This window comes from Meles meles, chromosome 19, assembly GCF_922984935.1.
Source record: "Meles meles chromosome 19, mMelMel3.1 paternal haplotype, whole genome shotgun sequence".
Lineage (NCBI taxonomy): Eukaryota > Metazoa > Chordata > Mammalia > Carnivora > Mustelidae > Meles > Meles meles.
In genome coordinates this window covers 26,983,070-27,000,300 of record NC_060084.1, presented here as the reverse complement: position 1 = coordinate 27,000,300, position 17,231 = coordinate 26,983,070, and the positions used below count along the sequence as shown (strand labels likewise).

General features: G+C 57.4%; 1 protein-coding gene across 2 annotated transcripts in view; it reads left to right on the top strand.

Moving 5' to 3' along the window:
• The first annotated feature begins 1,397 nt into the window (after positions 1–1,397).
• The window catches only part of CPNE2 (copine 2), a 45,826-nt gene continuing 29,992 nt past the window's right edge, over positions 1,398–17,231 (top strand). For both annotated transcript variants that reach the window (XM_045989165.1, XM_045989164.1), the window contains exons 1-2: positions 1,398–1,607; positions 16,109–16,323. In XM_045989165.1, coding sequence (XP_045845121.1) covers positions 16,144–16,323 — 180 coding nt within the window. In that variant the 5' untranslated portion in view covers positions 1,398–1,607; positions 16,109–16,143. The remainder of the gene's footprint in view (positions 1,608–16,108; positions 16,324–17,231) is intronic.

Here is a 17,231-nt window from a genome sequence, read left to right as displayed (position 1 = left end):
CCTCCAACCTTTGCACTTTTCACCCAGTAACAATTACCTGGGTCATGGGCTTGGTCCAGAGAGGTGAGGAACTCAAGGGGAGGGACTCTGCTTGGGTTCACCATAGTTTATCCCAGGACCTGCCACTCCTGTGGCTCTGAAGCAAGGAGAGGATAGGGATGCTGGGGGCCAGATCAATCAGGCAAGGCTTCCTGGGGGAGGTGGGGCTGGCGCTGGTGGATTGGTTTGTCCCAAAGCTGGGCTGAAAGGGCTTTGAAGACTTAGGTGGAGGAAAGGTGAGGAGAGCTTGGAGAAAGGAAGGATGGATGGGGGACAGGCAGGCAGAGAACAAAGCTCAGAGCCCTGGGGTTTCTCAGTGGCCGCCCCTCCAAGGCTGCAAAGTGCCTGTGATTCAGACTGGAGGGAGGTTCGCAGGCTGCAGTGTGAGTCTCTTAGTTAACTCTCTCCTACCCGAAACGGAAAACCCACAACCCAAGCACGAGGTCCTTGAGCCGCAGGGCCAAGGGCTTTGGACGTGGCCGTGAGATCTCCCACAATCTGGTTAAATAGGGCTGAGCCGCCAGACGCCCAGATTTTGGGGTGTGTGTGTGTGCAGATAAATATCGCTGAGTGGTCTGCTGCGGGAGTGCCCGGAGGCGATAAATGCATTTCTTAACTGATGCTTCTTCTAGGGTAAAAGATTCTTTCACAGAAAAGGGGGGCTCAGGACCAGGGCCTCTAGGCCCCCCTTAATTATGCTCCCTCTAACTACCCCCAGGCACTGTTGAAACTGTCTTTATCTTAGCGTCTCTGCCAGAGAAATATGTGTCATCTTCCCAGTGTCTGGCGACAAGAAAATGCCGAGCTCTTTTACTACGGGAGGAGGGGGAGACTCTGCGGTCCTAGCGCGGCTCAACGCGGCCCAGAACCCAGCCCTGCCGCGTATCCCCTGAGGGCGCAGCTCGGAGCCCTGGGGGTCGAGGCCACAGGCGGCGTGCTGGGGCCCCGCAGGCCCAAGCTGAGCCCACCCCTCGGTTCCCCCGTCCGCGGCCCTGAGCGCACGGTGCTCGGAACTCGGAGGTGCCCGCGGCTCGCGGTGAGGCCGGCCAGGGAGGGTGCGAACCAGCCACGCTCCGATCCGCGGATTCCGGCCTCGAGCGTTCGGACCCTCGGATTCCGGCCTCGAGCGTTCGGACCCTCGGGTTCGGGACCCGGGCGTTCGGCCCCCGCGGCGCCGAGAGCCCGGAGCGCTAGGGCGCGCCAGCCTCGGGCTCGGAGCTGCGGGCGGCGGGCGGGACAGCGCCCCCGCTCCGCCCGTGGGGAGTGCTCGCCCCTCCAGGAAGCGCCCGCCTCGCCTCCCCACCTCCCTCCCCACCCCCGCCCCTCTCGGCCGGAGGGAGGAGCCCGAGCCGCCGCCGCCGCCCGCCCGCCGGGGAGGAGCGCCGGACCCCGAGCTGCTGGGAGCGCACGCTAGCTGGCGAGGGCCGCGCGGACAGCGCCCTGAGCCCGTCCCGCGCCCGCGGGCCCTGCCGAGCAGGGGAGCGCCCCGGGATGTCCCGGCGGCCCGGAGCGCGGGCAGCGGCAGCGGCGGCCGCGCCGTGAGGGCGGCGGCGCCCGCGGGACCCGCGGTGAGTGGGGACCGGGCGGGCCAGGGGCGGGCGGGGCGCCCTGGCGCCAGAGCTAAGTTCGGCCTTGGGGCTCGGCTTCTGGCGCCGGTGGCGGGCTGGAAGGAAGCTGGGTTCCGCCTCGGGGGCCGTGGCGCCCCAAGTCCCGGTCACCCGGGGGCACCCACGCTCGGGCGCTTGGTGACTCAGCTGCGACCCGGCCACGCGGGGGCGCTCCAGCTGCGCCCCGGGGCAAAGCGGGGAGGGTGCGGGAGGAGGGTGGCGCCCCTCGGGGTTCGAGCCCAGCTGTTTAGGGACTCACCTACCTTCCCCGAGGAGTCTGGGGGCGTCCAGAAGGTAGAGTCCCCGCCACCGTAGCAGCTGCCGAAGACTTGGGGTCGGGCTGGCCCCTGGCCCCCGCACCCAGCTCTCAACCCCCAGTACCCCCGCCCCAGCGCCCTGCCGGAGAGCCAGCTCCCAGCCCAGGAAGAGGGAACGAAGGGAGGGAGTGGAGCTGGGCAGCTTCCCAAAAGTCGAAGTGTGTTTGCAAACTAGTTTTTTTTTTTTTCCCCCGCAAAATCTGTCTGGCACCTGTGTGGTTAAGGGGGTGGGGTGGGGGGACATGGGGAGAGAGAAAGAGCGAGGCTCCAGCTTCCTTTCGTTTCTCCGCAGCCCTGCTTTCCTGAGATAGAGGTATCTTCCTCCCCTCTTCCCATCTCATTTCCCAGCCCCGCCCTCTGCCCCCCCTTCCTTGGACAAACTCCTAGGCCAGGGCCTCCTTTGAAGGGGGCTGTGATTTGCCCAAGATCAGGAAGGGGAACTGGAATCCAGGGCTCTGGTAGCCAGGCTTATCCTGATGCCTTTGATTCCCCCAGCCCTGTTATGTATTTGGGGAGAGTGACACCGGCAAGAGATCTGGGAGAATTACAAGCAGCCCTTTGTTTTGTCTGCCCTTACTTTTTGCTTGCCTTAGAGGTGTGGGCTGTCACCCATGGGTGGAGTGCTTTTTCTGTTCTTTGGGCCCCCCACAGCTTCAGTAATTGGGGAGGGAGGAACCTCTTTGTAACCTTCAGCAGCTGCTGTGGCCAGTCTTGCTGGGCTCTGAATGCCCTCGGGTCGGTGAGCTGGGGGGCCGCTCCTCCCCCTCCGAGTCTCCCCCTGCTTATCTGTAAAATGGGCTAATGGTCAAGGACCTGTGTGTCTGTAGGCAGGGTGCAAACATAAGGAGTGGTTTTATTGCAGTCCCTCTGGCATAGGGCCCAGTGTGCTCTGGTACTGCCCCAGGTGGGCAGCCCTGCTGGCCTCTGTGGGAGGGGTCCCCCCCGGGCAGATCTGGCCGAGGAAAGAACCAGGGACTAAGAATATTGACAAACAGATTCTCCTTGCCCTCTGCCACTTCCTGTGTGTGTGCCTTCTCACTCACCGGGCTCGGGGTTTTTTTCCATCAGTAAAATGAAACACACTATGACACATTCCTGTTTTAGGGTTCCTGGGAGGCTGCAACCGGGGAACAGGGGTTCTGCAAAGTGGAGTGTGCTTCATGAATGGCATGTGTGGTGTTTCAAGGTACCCCCCCCCCCCAAGGGGCCGTGAAAATTAAAAACTCAGGGAGAAGAGGGCCAGGGATAGAGGCTCAGTGTCTCTACCTGTAAAGTAGTAAAAATGATACTTTGTATATCTTTGTCATCTTTTCGGGTAATTGTGTATTTATTTAAAGGGAGTTGTGAGGCTTAGGCGACAAAGGGCTCATGTGCCAGCGTTGTGACTGGTCTGGTGACAAGCACTCGGTCACTGTTAACTGTCCGTGTTGTTATTCCCGGGAATATCCGTAAGCCCGATGAGCGCATGTAGGATTCCTTCTGGAGTTTTCTCAGGCCAGACTGTTCTCCCTTCTCCTGCATCCTTCTTGGAGAGAAGAGAAAAGAAGAACCAAATGTCAGGCTTCTGGACTGTTCAAAGTGCAGAGTCCCGAGTGGGCATGTTCTGCCCAACTGAGGAGGTCGCTGGGAGGGATGGTAGATCTGATTGTGTTCCCATTCTAAGGAGTGACAGGAAACAAAGAACATTCTCTAAGAATTCCTTCACTCCTGTCAGAGCAGGGAGCATTGTCCCCAGGCAAGGTCCCCTACTGAGAAGCCCCCAGCCCAGGGCCAGTGTCCCAGCTGCCCCATGGAAGTCCCCTGCCCTTCCCCCCCCCCCCATCCCCAACCCTTACAGGGGCTGCTGGATCAGGCGCCATCATTTCAGGACTCCAGCCCCCTCTCCTTTGGAGACTGGGCCTCAGAAAGGGGGCAGGATCCCCTCCAGTCCTGCCCAGCGCCCTGCAGAACATAGGATGGGGTCCTTGGGAGCCAGGAAGCTGGGTCATCCTAGGATCTCAGCAGGCAGCAGCTGGAGAAGAGGATGGTCATGTCCCACCCCCACCGTCCAGAGGGAGACTCAGGGGTCCTGAAGGAGTCACGGCTTCCTGAGGTCCTGTACTGCCTAAGAACTGGGTGGGGGTCTAAGGCGCCTCCTCGTTCTCAGCCCGCCTCTGCTCCTATGGTGGGGTCAAGTGAACTGACTGTGCTGTTCGGTGCTGTTTGGTGTTCTGGAGTTTTCTCTGCTACTCTGTCCTCACCTTCTTCCTCCAGGGTCTGAGATGAGGCTAATTAGCTGCTAATTGCTCACTCCCTGTGTATGTATCACCTCGCTTAATTTTTCTCAGGGTGGCATTAACCACCTTCTACGGTCACCTTATTTATTCGTTTGTGTATCAGCTTATTATCTCTCCTCTTCCCGGAGAGTGGCAGCCTCACCGACGGCGAGGACCATGCCCATCTTGTTCAGGGCCCTCTCCCAGCCCGGAGAGAGGTGCTCCGTAAATACACGATGGATGTCTGGGGCTGCCCCGCACTGTCACAGGGGCCCGTGATGTGGGCTGCCGGAGCCCCCCCAAGGATTTGTGACTTTGCCCTCTTGCGTCTCTGGTCTCTAAGTGCTGGGGGAGTGGCCCAGAGCCGTGGGCTTGCTGATGGACGAGGGAAAGGCATGGGTCTGGAGAGGACGGAATTATTTGCCTGACACCCAAGGACCAGGGGTGGAGGAGGCGGAGGTAGCTGCTGCTGCCATGGGCTCCCTCCCCAGGGGACTGAGGTGCGCTGGGGAGGGTCACCCACTCCCCGTGTGACCTGGGCCACAGCTCTTACAGTTTCTTTGTCTGGGAAATAGCGCTCCTTACCAGGAGCTCTCCCTGCTGCTTTCTTCATGGGGTTCTTCAGGCAGCTTTGAAAGGGCTTGTAACCTAAAGAGGGCTGCGAGTCCTTTTCCACCAGTGACTTTGGGCCCCATGTTCCGTTCATTGTGGTGCCGCCTGGTTGTCACTCAGCAAATGTTTATTGAGCAGCTCCTCTGGGCCAGGGACGGCCCTGAAGCCAGGGCACGGCCATGGAGCTCAGAGTGGAATGGGGGACAGAGAGAGGCCGCTAATGACGAGGCAGCAGGAAGATTTCACATAGTTGGTGGGGGGCAGCGGGGGAGGCGCTCTGTGAGGCGTCAGGGAGGCCATGACATTCGAGCAGACATGCTAATCCGTGGCAGTGGTCTCTGGCTCATGGCTGTATCCCAGCTGTGCGTGGTGCCCAGCAGGTGTTCCGTGGATATTTTTGAATGAATGAAAGAGGGAGGGTGTCCTAGACAGAGGAGACAGCACAAGCAAAGGCCCTGAGGTAGGAACATGCTTAGTGCATTCCAAGAGCCCTCTTTCTCCGTTGGTGGATCTTCCTCTTGTATCTTGTATTGGTGGCTCTTGTATCTTGCTGGGAGCTGGGGTCATCTGGCTTGCACGCTGTGCCTGGCTGTCCGCTCCCCGTGATGCAGGAGAGAGCATGCTCAGTTCCCTGCAGATGACGCCATCTGACCCCTCCCTCCTTCTGAGCCGCAGCCATCTTTCCAAGTCACCCTTGTGGCCCTTTAGGGAGGGGTATGCTTGGCACCGTGAATGCAAGGATCCCAGCTGCCTGGTGTCACACTCTGGCTTGCCATGGACTAGCCGGTGGGTACTGTATTAGTTTTCTAGGGCTGCTGTAACAAAGGACCCAAAACTGGGCAGCTCATAACACAGAAATATCTTCGGTTTTGGAGGCCAGAAGGCCAAATTCAAGGTGTTGGCAGGGCCGTGCTCCACTAAAGGCTGAAGGGGAGGGCGCTTTCTTGCCTGTTCCAGCTCCTGGGAGCTGTGGCAACATCACTCACTCCGCTCTCTGCCTCCTTCCCTTGGTGCCTCATAAGGATACCAGTCATATTGGATTAGGAGCCCCTCCTCCTCCCATCTGGCCTCATCTTAGCTAATTACATCTGCAGCCACCATCTTTCCAGAAAAGTTCCCATTCTGAGGCACTGGGGAGTTAGGATTTCAGCTTAGTTTTTAGGGGAACATAATTCAACCGCTAATAGGCAGTTTCCATAACTTCTCTGTGTCTCAGTTCTCCGATCTGTAAAATGGGGTGCTAGTGAGAGGTCCCGTGTCCTGGGACTGCAGGGAGGCCACAGTGGGATGCCGTAAGCCTTAGGACAGGACCAGGCACACTCAGCTTGCACTACTGTTTCCTTCTCAGGGAGGACCCAGAGCCCAGGAGCGGACGGTGATGCCCTTGACCAGAAGGGCTCACTGGGGAGGGCTGGGCCTGGGGTAGCACCTGCCCTCTGGCTCAGAGAGGCCCATCCCCGCTATCGGGCTGAGGGCTGTCGGGCTGAGGGCAGCCCTTCAGTGTGGCAGGGTGTGGGCTGGGTAGCAGGAAAGCTACGGAACTAAAGGAAGCTGTCAAGGAAAAGTGGGGGAGATTCCCACGTGCTGAGGGGTGTGAGCGGCGGTGCCTCGCCACCCTGCAGGAACCCGTGTGAGGACTTGGACCTGGGTGAGCCCAAGTGACTTTCAGGGAAATCAGCCCAGAGATTCTGGGTGGGGGGGGCAGTGCGGAGTTTGGGGCTGAGGTCCAGAGCAGCCCAGGGAAGACTGAGGGTTATGTGTAGACTCCTCAAGACCGGAAGGAGCCCCAGCCCTTCGCAGGCAGGGAAATTGAGGCACAGAGAGGGCAAGGAACTTGCAAGAGTTGACACACTTTTGGGGAGCTCCTGTTTCTAGTCTCCCCGTGGTAGTCCCTGGCTGAGTATGGGCACCCCAGGGAAGAAGGAGGGGCCCAGGGCTGCACCCGTGCCTGAGGCTGCCCCTTTCGAATGAAGCCAGGTGGGGATGACTTCGGCTGGTGGCCACCATCACCATGCCCTCCGTCCTCCATTAGCTTGGTTTAGCCTCCGAGCTCCGCCGGGCCAACTCCCAAGGTCCCTGAAGTACCCTGTGCTCCCCAAAGTGCATCCACACCCATCCCCTGTCATGCTTCCTGGGAGGTGGGAGGGCAGCCCGTCCCCTGCCTCACTTGGTGGAGGGAGGAGCTGAGGCCTAGGAGGGAGGAGGGGGCAGAAGCAGGACCTAACCCAGCGCCTGGACTCCTGGAGAGGGTGGGGAGGAGCACGGAGGCACCTGGCAGCCTGCTGTGCCCGCTGCGGAGCCGTAGGCTGGCGAGACGGGCCAAGGCCCTTGGACCAAGGTTGAGCTGAAGTAGGGAGGCCCCCTTCCCCAGGGGCCAGAGCTTGGTGATTGGCGGGGGTGGGGGGAAGCTGCAGTCGGGGTGTGGTCTGGTGGAGGCTGGGGGGGCTGGGGGGGGCATCAGACCCCTGCTGCAGCTCCCTGGCAGTGCTGTCTGCGGCTATATTTATCCCTGTAATGGCCTGGCTGCCTGTCGGGAGTGCCGTGCCTTCGTGGAGGTAGAGAAGTGATTGGTGTTGAGATGCCCCCCCCCCACCTCGGCGAGAGCCCGGCGCACTCTCTGGGGGCTGTGTGCCACCTGGGGGGGGCTGGTGCAGCCCTGGGCTTGCAGGGAGGGCCAGGGGAGTGAGCAGCTCCGGGCTGGACTCCCCCTTCCCCTGAGAACAGGGGCTGGGGCTGGGGTTGGTGTGTGCCTGGAAGGTGGGACCAGACCTGCCTGGAGCCTTTTGGCCAAGAGATTGAGACACAACTCATGATTCTGAGATCCCGGAACTGGCCCGCCTGGCATGCTGAGAACCTATGGTCCCCTTCCCCTTTCCTCACTTTCAGCAAAGGATGGCGTCATTTCCTAAGCCAGTGGTGACTGTGGCGACATTTCCTAAGCCAGTGGTGACTGTGGCGACATTTCCTAAGCCAGTGGTGACTGTCTCAGTGCCTCCTGCCCAGGACCAGGGTCTCAGGAGGGGCTTCGTGGAGGACTCTCCTGAGTTTTTGGTTTTACGACATTTTACTAAAGTATAAAATGTCCAGAAATGGAGCAGATGTGTACAACTCAGGGACAGGCCACCAACCAAAGCATCCATCAGCAGCACCTGGGACCCAGGAATGGAAACATGGAAACATGACCATCTCCAGGGCACCCTCCCCATGCCCCCCGCGCTCCACCTGTTTGGTCACAAGCACCCATCCCCTCACCTGTCCCACCACTCTCCTGACTCCCAACAGCATAGACCTGTTTTGCCTGTTTCTCTCCCTATAAAGGCCATCAGACAGGATCAGGTACTCCTTTCTGTCTGACTCTGTCTGTCTGGCCCCGCGGTATAATCCACGGTGTAGGGGGTCCCGTTTCCTTAGCCCTCCTCCTGATGATGGGCTTTCGGGATGTATCCAGTTTGGGGATCCTAGGAATAGTGCTGCTGTGAGAGTCCTTGTCGGGGGGCCTTTGGCAAACATACATGCGTGATGTTTCTGCTGGGCGTTGCTGGGTCATCACGGGGTGCGTCTGTTTACCTTCTGGGCACCCTGATGTACATTCCTCCAAGGGGGTTGTAGCAGTCCACACTCCCCCACCCCCGGCAGCCTTGTCCCCGTCTTGGTATGGCCAGCCTAGGGGTAGCGATTAGGTGTGAGAGGGACACCGTGGTATCACGGTTTTGCCGAGCTGAGTTTGAATGAAAAAGCCAAGGGAATGAGGGGGAAGGGCACTCCAGGCAGATGGAACAGCATATGCAAAATGACCGAGGCACGCAGACGTCCAGCTGGAACTCGATGTCATGGCCAGCTTAGCTGGAGCCAGGAGTGTAAGTGCTCTGTCAGGGAGCTTGGATGTTGTACTGAGAACAGCCTGGAGTTCCAGAGAGGTTTTTCTCATCTTGAGCCAGCCCCTACAGTGTGTCAGGCCTTTTTTTTTTTTTTTTTTAAGATTTTATTTATTTATTTGACAGATAGAAAGATCACAAATAGGCAGAGAGGCAGGCAGACAGAGATGGGGAAGCAGGCTCCCTGCTGAACAGAGAGCCCAATGCGGGGCTCGATCCCAGGACCCTGAGATCATGACCTGAGCTGAAGTCAGAGGCTCAACCCACTGAGCCACCCAGATGCCCTGTGTCACTTTTGTACTTTCTAGTCGATGGCTAAGAAAACTAAGATCCAGAAAAACCAAAGGGCTTATCTGAAGTCATCTTAGCAGAGGCTCTGGGATGCAGACCCCTCCACGCCTCTGTTTGCTCATCTGGAGAATGGGAGCGGGGCTAACACCTCACTCAAGGATGTTGTGGAGCTGTGGAAGTCCATACTGTGCTCCACACAGGGCTGGGGACAGGTGTGATTATTACTCTCAGTTTATTACTACTTCCCATCAGTGCAGCTGCACCTGCTTCCTCTCTTCCCTTCCAGCAGGCAGAGTGGGAGTAGGCCCCCCTAGCGCCTCCAGCCAGGAAGGGCTGGCTCCAGCCCCAGCACCCTGTTTTCCTGCACCATGTGGGTCTCCTATAGGCTAAAGTTTGTGGTGATGGTTAATTTTACGTGTCACCTTGGTGAGGCTGAGGTGACCAGTTGTTTGGTTGAACACCGTTCTGATGTCCCTGTGTAGGTATTTTTTAGATGTGATTAACATTTTAAAGCAATGGACTTTTATTAAAGCAGATTACCCTCTGTGATGTGGGTGGGCCTCATCTAATGAACTGAAGGCCTTTTATAAAAGCAAAGATCTTCTCCAAGAAGAAGGAATTCAGCGCCAAGACTACAACATAGAGGGACACCCAGCTGGCAGCTATCTCTGTTGGTAGAGCGTGCAACTCTTGATCTTGGGTCGTGAGTTCGAGCCCCATGGCGGGGGTAGACTTTATCTTAAAAATAGATCTCGCAACATGGAAGTCTTGTCTAGTTTCCACCCTGCCTGGCCTGCCCTGTGGATTTGGACTCAAGACATCCAGTGTCACCTCTAACCTGAATTTCCAGCTTTCCGTCTTGTCTTACAGATTCAGAATTTGCCAGCCCCCACAACTGCATGAGCCAATTCTTTAAAAGAAACCTCTTTCTCTATATATAGCTATCCCGTTGGTTCTGTTTTCTCTGGGGAAGCCTCATACAGTTGCCATTTGTATTCGTGGATCGTCTCGTCTAGGAAACGGGGCGAAGGAGGCCACTTAGATCTGGACACAGTCAAGACACGATCCGACCCCAGAAGTTCAGCCAGTGAAGCCATCAGAGCCAGCCAGCAGCGACCAGGCATCTGGTAAACCGAGGGTTCTGGCCAACAGTGTTGCCCTCTAGATGGGACGTGGCAAACTCAGAGATCTGCGGAGACCTGGCCGGGAGCAGTCCTGGTAGGAGGACCAAGTAGGACATGGGCCTAATTACACCCAGGGCAGGCACACTTAGAGCACCCCCCCAACCCCCGCCCCAGGTCGTGGCCAGCCATGAGGCGGCCATATTGCAAGCTTGGAGCCAGGAGCCCGGCGCTCGAAGTGTGGTCGCAGAGGGGCAGCCTCAGCGTCCTGGGGGCTGGCTGGAAACGCAGACCTGGAGGTCCCTCCCCAGACCTGCTGAATCAGAATCTGCATTTTCACGCAATGCCCCACCTCACCACCCCACCGGGCCCCGTGTATACTTTAGCACACCGCAGAATCACCGGGAGGGCTTGTTAAAACACAGGTTGCTAAGTGCCACCCTAGGGATTCTGACTGAGCAGGTCTGGTGGGGCCCAGGATGGTGCATTTCTGACAAGCCCCCGGGGAGATGCTGAGGACCCGGGAACACACGTGGGGCGTGGGGCCACCCCTGCTGGAGCCTCTGCTATCAACGATCAGACCCCACAGAGCAGGCTTCGCTGCATGGCTGAGAACCCCAAGGCCCTGAGGGGTGCACCATGTGGGGCCTGAAGCTGTTACCCCCTCCCCGGCCCCCCCATCCACCACCCTGCCCACCACTGGCATCCCAGCACTGTGCCTTCCGGTTGAGAAGGGGAACCTAGAGCCATATTTCTCAACCAGTTTTAACTCTCAGGCCCCTTTGACATAATCCGTATACTTTGCAGGCCTCCCGAGGTTTTGATCTGCTCCACCTGCCCCCAGCCATCAAGGATTGCTGGTAAATAGCACCAGCTATGAGCTGTCATTCTAAGTGCTTCCCTTTGCACACTCGCTGTCATCATTTTATAGATGGAGGGGGGAAACGGAGACCAGAGACATTGAGTAACTTGCCCAAGGACACATAGTGGGTAAATAGCAGAGCCAGGGATTCAAAGTCCGGCATCCTGAGTCCAGAGTGTGTGCTCCTCACTGTCACTGGTAGCGATCAGAGGACTGAGTCCCTGTCCTTATTTCTGCCACTGGCCAGACTTCATAGAGCATTATTTTCCATAGTGAGCATGGAAACGGCCTTTCTTTATTTCATCTTCTAAAGATCAAGGTGAACACGCTTTTTCAAGGGGCACGTTGCTGACCTGTGCCTGAAGTCCCGATAGGTGGTCCCGTTGTTACATTTGGCCCTTGCTCTCCTCGAACTGAGAATCCCTGGAGTGAGGGCTGCTGCCTCCCACGGCACCTCAGCCCCGCCCTTCGCCTTCCATCCCCTCTTTTCCCCAGCGTGGCCCTCTACCTCTCCTGCCCCACAGCCCCTCTCCCTCTGGCTGACGCTCTTGGTGTCTCCTCCGCACTGCGTGTCTCTGAGTTGGGACCCCTCCTGGCCTCAGTGTCCCCTCCCTGTCGTGAGTGGGGTGTGCAGCCCGGCTCCTGGGTCCTGAGCCTCTAGGGCCAATAGTGGGCGGAAGGATGGAGTTGGGCAAGAGGCCTTTAGCCTTGACAGCATCCTTCCCTGTTTTAGAGAAACCACTGCCCCGTCTGGGACCTCAGTTTCCACCCTTGTTAAGGGGGACATAAGGCCCTCTCCTGCTGGTCTCTTAAAGCAATCATGAGGGTGTGGTTTGTGACGTGTGCCAGGAGGAGGTGGTTGTGATTTTTCTGACATTAAAGAGCCTGCCTAGTGGGTTCTCTCCCTCCCTCGGTACATACTTATTCAGTACTCATGATGTGTGCTTGCTGCCCGGCGTGCTGGGGAAGCAGTAGTAATCCCTCCCTCCGGGACATTACAATCTAGCGTGGGGGGGGGGGGGCGCGGCGGGGACAGACAGACAGTACACAGACAGGTAGACAAGTAAAGTGAGTGTACATTGCAGTGATCTGTAAAGGGAACTGCAGTGTGGGGCTGAGACAGAAATCACATGAGCTCAGGCGACCAGGAAAGGCCTTTGACTACCAAGACCCATCCTGTGAAAGCATTTCTGGCAGAGTAGATAGCAAGTGCAAAGGCCCTGAGGCAGGAGAGAGGTTGGCATGTTTACAGAGCTGGAGGAGGCCCATGTAGCTGGGACAGGCAGGGGGAGGGGGAAGGTGGCAGGAGATGGGGTAGAAGCCTGGGAAGAACTGGGGTTTTGTGTGGCCTGAAAGGGGAAGCCACTGGAAGGTTTTCAGGTAGAAGTGCGGTAGCATCTGCTTTGCACGTGTAGAGACGCTCTGGCTCTGGGCTGCTCAGGGAGATCTGGCTGGCTGGGCCAATGCAGTGGAAGTGGGGCGATGAGGACATTGCTCTGCATCCGGGAGGTGGAATCTGCAGCAGGTGTGGGATAGATGGGGGGTGAAGGAAAGACCAAGATCAAGGATGATGGGTTCCTAGGTTTCTGGCTACAACCCTAATGTTCTAGACCTGTGGTTCAGCACAGAGTTTCCAGATCCTGTCCTGTCCTGCCTAAAGGGCAGGACGCATTAGGAGCTGGGGCCAGGGGACCCTGTGGGGCCAGGGGACCCTGTGGGGCCAGCGGCGGGAGGGGGGGGGTTGGGGGCTGAAGCTTGTGTCTCCTTCATTGCTCCTCATTGCAGGGCCCTCAGGGAGTGTTTGTGGAGGGAATGAATGGGAATTCCCAAGGCCTGCCCTCTCTTTGCCTCATCTGTAAGAGGGACTGACTACTGGTTTCGTATCCCCGCCTTCCAGCTCCTTCCCTGGGGATCTGGTCACCCTGGAAGGCCTGTGCCCACCTGGGCCAAGAGTCAGGACTATCTGCGAACGGGCCCTGGCTCCCCAAGCCCCCTAGGCAGCCCCAGTAACCTCAAATTACCTGTGGGGCGGGGGTTGCATTAAGGAGGTTTCCACTTGGCCCAGATGCGCATGGCAGGCCCAACCCTCCTTTAATGACACCTTGTCCGTCTGCCCTCCTGCTGGAGTAGGAGGGGAGCCCCCCCACCCCGCCCGGCAGAAGCTGTGATTTCTTTTTCCGTTGCGTCAGGCCTCAGGGTCCGGCCCGCCTGCCTGCTGCCGGGCTGGCACAGAGGGGCCCACTCTGACCCTTGCCTGCCCCAACTCTGGACATCATGTGCTCCCCATTTCGGGGATCCAGAAGCTTCCAGCCAGAGGGTGAGTTGGGGATGGGGAACCTGCCAGCTCCCGGCCTGGGGGAGAAGCACCCCTCCCCTTCCCACCTCTTGCCCACTCTCGCTAGGGCCTCCCGGCTAAGGCTAAAGCAGGTGAAGCCACTGTGGGCTCCAAGAACTCGGCCCAGCCTGACCCTCCCCTGGGACCTGGCCCTTCGGGCTATGCCCTCAACCAGGCCAGAGCCAGCTTGGGGTAGGAGGACACTGGAGTGATGATGGTGCCTTGGGCGTGGGGGAGGGCAGGGGAGAAGCAGCCCTAAGGCGTTCGTACATTCGTACATGTGTGTGCCTTTGCCACTGTTCGTCTGGGGCACGCGTACACATGTGTATGTGACCATACGCGTGTGTGCATGCACAGAGGGTCCCTGACCCGCCTCAGGATGAAAGCAGATGCCTCCGACTCGGCAGCAGGGGGAATGGGGTGTCGTGAAGGGGGCCCGTCAGGTGGAGAGGAGGCAGGTCAGTGGGAACCCACCCCACCAGGGATGACCCCAGAGGTGGAGACAGTGTGACTCCAGAAGAACTAGGGTTCCCTTTGCCCGGGCTGACTCCCCTTCGTTCCCACCCTAGACCTGAGTTCCTCACCGTCCAGCCCTGGCTGGAAGGCCACAGATGGGCCTGGGGGGCCTGGAGACCCAGCTCATACCCTGCCTCTGTGGCTTTCTAGCCCCGAGACCTTGGGCACGTGACTTCTACTCTCTGGGCTTCTTTCCTCCTCCGCAAAATGGGGGTGACTGTGGGAGGCCATGCCACCTCCGGGTGGTTGTGAGCACACATGGGCGATCCCTCAGCCACATGGTGAGGTGTCCATTTTGGACGTCCCTGTCCCCTCCCTTTCCCTCCCCCCAGGCCCCCCTCCGGACTGGGTTGAGGATTTGCTCACCCCTCCCCCGTGGGGAGGGCCACCCAGCTGCACACAGGGAGAGTGAGTGCAGTTTCCCCAGCGCTTCCAGTGGAAACTAATTTTTACAGGACAGGAATAAACCCTGCGGGCAAATTGCAGTGCTGTCCTGATGCTCTGGGCTCGCGTGACAATGATGAGGTTGTAAGGACACATGGTGGGAGGGAGGGGATGATGGCTGGCTCTGTCACTGACCCGGATCCTCCCCCGTCAGGCGCGCCCTGGGGTGCGCTGTGTCTGGAGAGGAACAGGAGCCTCTGACGCCAGCCCCACACTGGCTTAGGCCTCCTGTGGACTGGGGCCTCTGTGTGCCGGCCAGAGGTGGGGGGGGCGGGCATTCAGGATGTGGGCTGTGGCCGGGGTCAGAGGGAGAAGGCCAGGCCCAGCTGGCCCGCTGCAGCTTGGTCCCTCCCGCCTGGCTGACAGCCACCTCCCTGCCAGTCTCCCTGCTGCCTCTCCACAGGAACATCCCCTCCCCACAGGGGCTAGAGTCAGCCGTTCCAAACGCAAATCAGATCATGTCACTTCCCTGCTTCAGACCCTCCCGAGACTTCCATCACTTTCAGAATAAAGACCCTTGTGCCCCGCTCCTGCCCCAGACCTGGCTGCTCTCCCTGTGCTGTCCGCCAGACTGTGAGAGCTGAGACTGTGCTGGGCCGCCTTCTTCCTGTAGGATCCCAGTCCCGGCCCTGGGGCCTGGAACCTAGTAGATGCTCAGTAAATACTCTAGAGTGAATGACTGAGGATTAGCAGAGGGCGTGCTCAGTTTGTAATCAGCGCTTGGAAGCCCAGTAAGTTGGATCCACGTCCCCCCTCGGGGGCAGTGCAGGGCCGGTCACCTGCTCAGTAGTGAGGGGTGACATGTTAGTCAAGGAGCTGGAACCTGACCTTTATGGGTGAGTGGGAGCTAGACTCATCCACACAGTGACAGAGCCTGTGGGAACTACACATGAGCTGCTGGAAATAAGACCCAAGCACCGGGGTCTGGGAGGGCTGTGTCGTGATGTCTCCTGGGCAGGTGAGGAAACTGAGGTACAGAGGGCTTGTCCAGGGGGCCTTGTTATGGGTGGAGCCGAGAGCTCCCCTCCTCCGCCCCCTGAGATGGGTGTCTCTGTACTTGTTCCAGATAAACTTGGAGGATAACAGAACTGCTTTAAAGTAAGCACATGCCAGTAATTAGCTGTGACCGTGGAAGGGGTACAGAAGGGCTCTGTATGTGGAATTTGGGGGAAGTCATGTGCGAGTGAAAGAGTAAATTCTGTGTTGAGGATAATGACCAACTCTGGCAGAACCTGAGCAATGTGGAGGGTCTGTCCGTTCACTGATTTATACGTTCATCTTTTTGATTCAACAAGCGTGCACTCAGTGCCTCCTTGTGCATCAGTCACTGTGCTTGCTTATGCCCAGGATACACAAGATGAATAAGACTGCAATGAACAAAGTCAGATTTTGGATAAATTATCAGGGGTGAGCTTCCTAGTGGCCAAAGCAAAGAGGGAAACCCGAGCTATTAGAGGCTCCATGGTAACCACAAGATGCCAAAATGTTAATTGCTCCGGAGAAGCCTAGGTTTTCCCCGCAAAACGAATGTCTTAGATGTTTGTGTCCACTGTGATCTGTTGCTAATCTGACAGGGGTGACTTGGCCTTGTGTGTGTCTCACACATAAAGATTGACCGACGCAGATAATAACTTCAAACTAAACCTGCCCACCAGAGGCTCATTTTTCTTCATTCTCCTTTGGCTAAACTTTTGCCTTTGTCCTCCCTCCATAAACACGCCCGTCCTTCCATCTCTCTACCCCCATCCTGAAGGTCAGAGGGTGACACTGCCTCAGGGTGGAGTGGTCCAGCAAATGGCTGTACCCTCTCTGATCCCCACTTCTATCCCCCCAGACTGCCAGGAACTGCTGCCACCGCCGCCAGCCCCCATGGCTCACATCCCTAGTGGGGGTGCCCCGGCAGCCGGGGCGGCCCCCGTGGGCTCCCAGTATTGCGTGTGCAAGGTGGAACTGTCAGTGAGTGGCCAGAACCTGCTGGACCGGGACGTGACCTCCAAGTCTGACCCCTTCTGTGTCCTCTTTACAGAGAGTGATGGCAGGTGGATTGAGGTGAGGCCCCTCCATGTGCTCCCGGGGTAGCTGGAGGGTGGCTCGTTTGCTGGGGAGGAACTCCCACTGGATCCTGGGACCTGGGAGGTAGTTGGAGGGTGGCCAAGGGATTACTTAGAAGATTGTTGCTTTTAAAATTGAATTTTAGAGGAGCGCCTGCCTGACTCAGTCAGTAGAGCATGCGATTCTTGATCTCAGGGTTGTGAGTTTGAGCCCCACGTGGGGTGTAGAGATTATTTAAATAAATAAAATTTTATTTATTTGTTTTTAAAGATTTTACTTATTTACTTGTTAAAGAGAGAGCGTGCAAGTGAGCACAAGCAGGGGGAGCGGCAGGCAGCGGGAGAAGCAGGCTCCCCACTGAGCAGGGAGCCTGATGCGGGGCTCGACCCCAGGACCCCAGCATGATGACCTGAGCCGAAGGCAGACGCCCAACTGACTGAGCCACCTAGGCGTCCCTAAATAAATAACATTTTAAAATAAGTACATAAAATGTATGGATGTTACTACTTAAAATGGTATTTGTGTTTAAGTTGTGATAATTCAGAGACTTATATTTATAATTTTATTATTTTATATTGGAATATTTTTAATTACTATAATAATTATAGTTAAAACCTTAGAGTTTTATAAAATGCCTTCTTCCATTTTTTTAAAAGATTTTATTTATTCATTTGACACAGAGAGAGATCACAAGTAGGCAGAGAGAGAGGGAGAAGCATGTTCCCCGCCAAGCAGAGAGCCCGATGTGGGGCTCGATCCCAGGACCCTGAGATCATGACCTGAGCCAAAAGCAGAGGCTTAACCCACTGAGCCACCCAGGTGCCCTGCCTGCTTCCATTTTTATATTATTTTATTTTTTTAAAAGATTTTATTTATTTGACAGAGATCACAAGTAGGCACAGAGG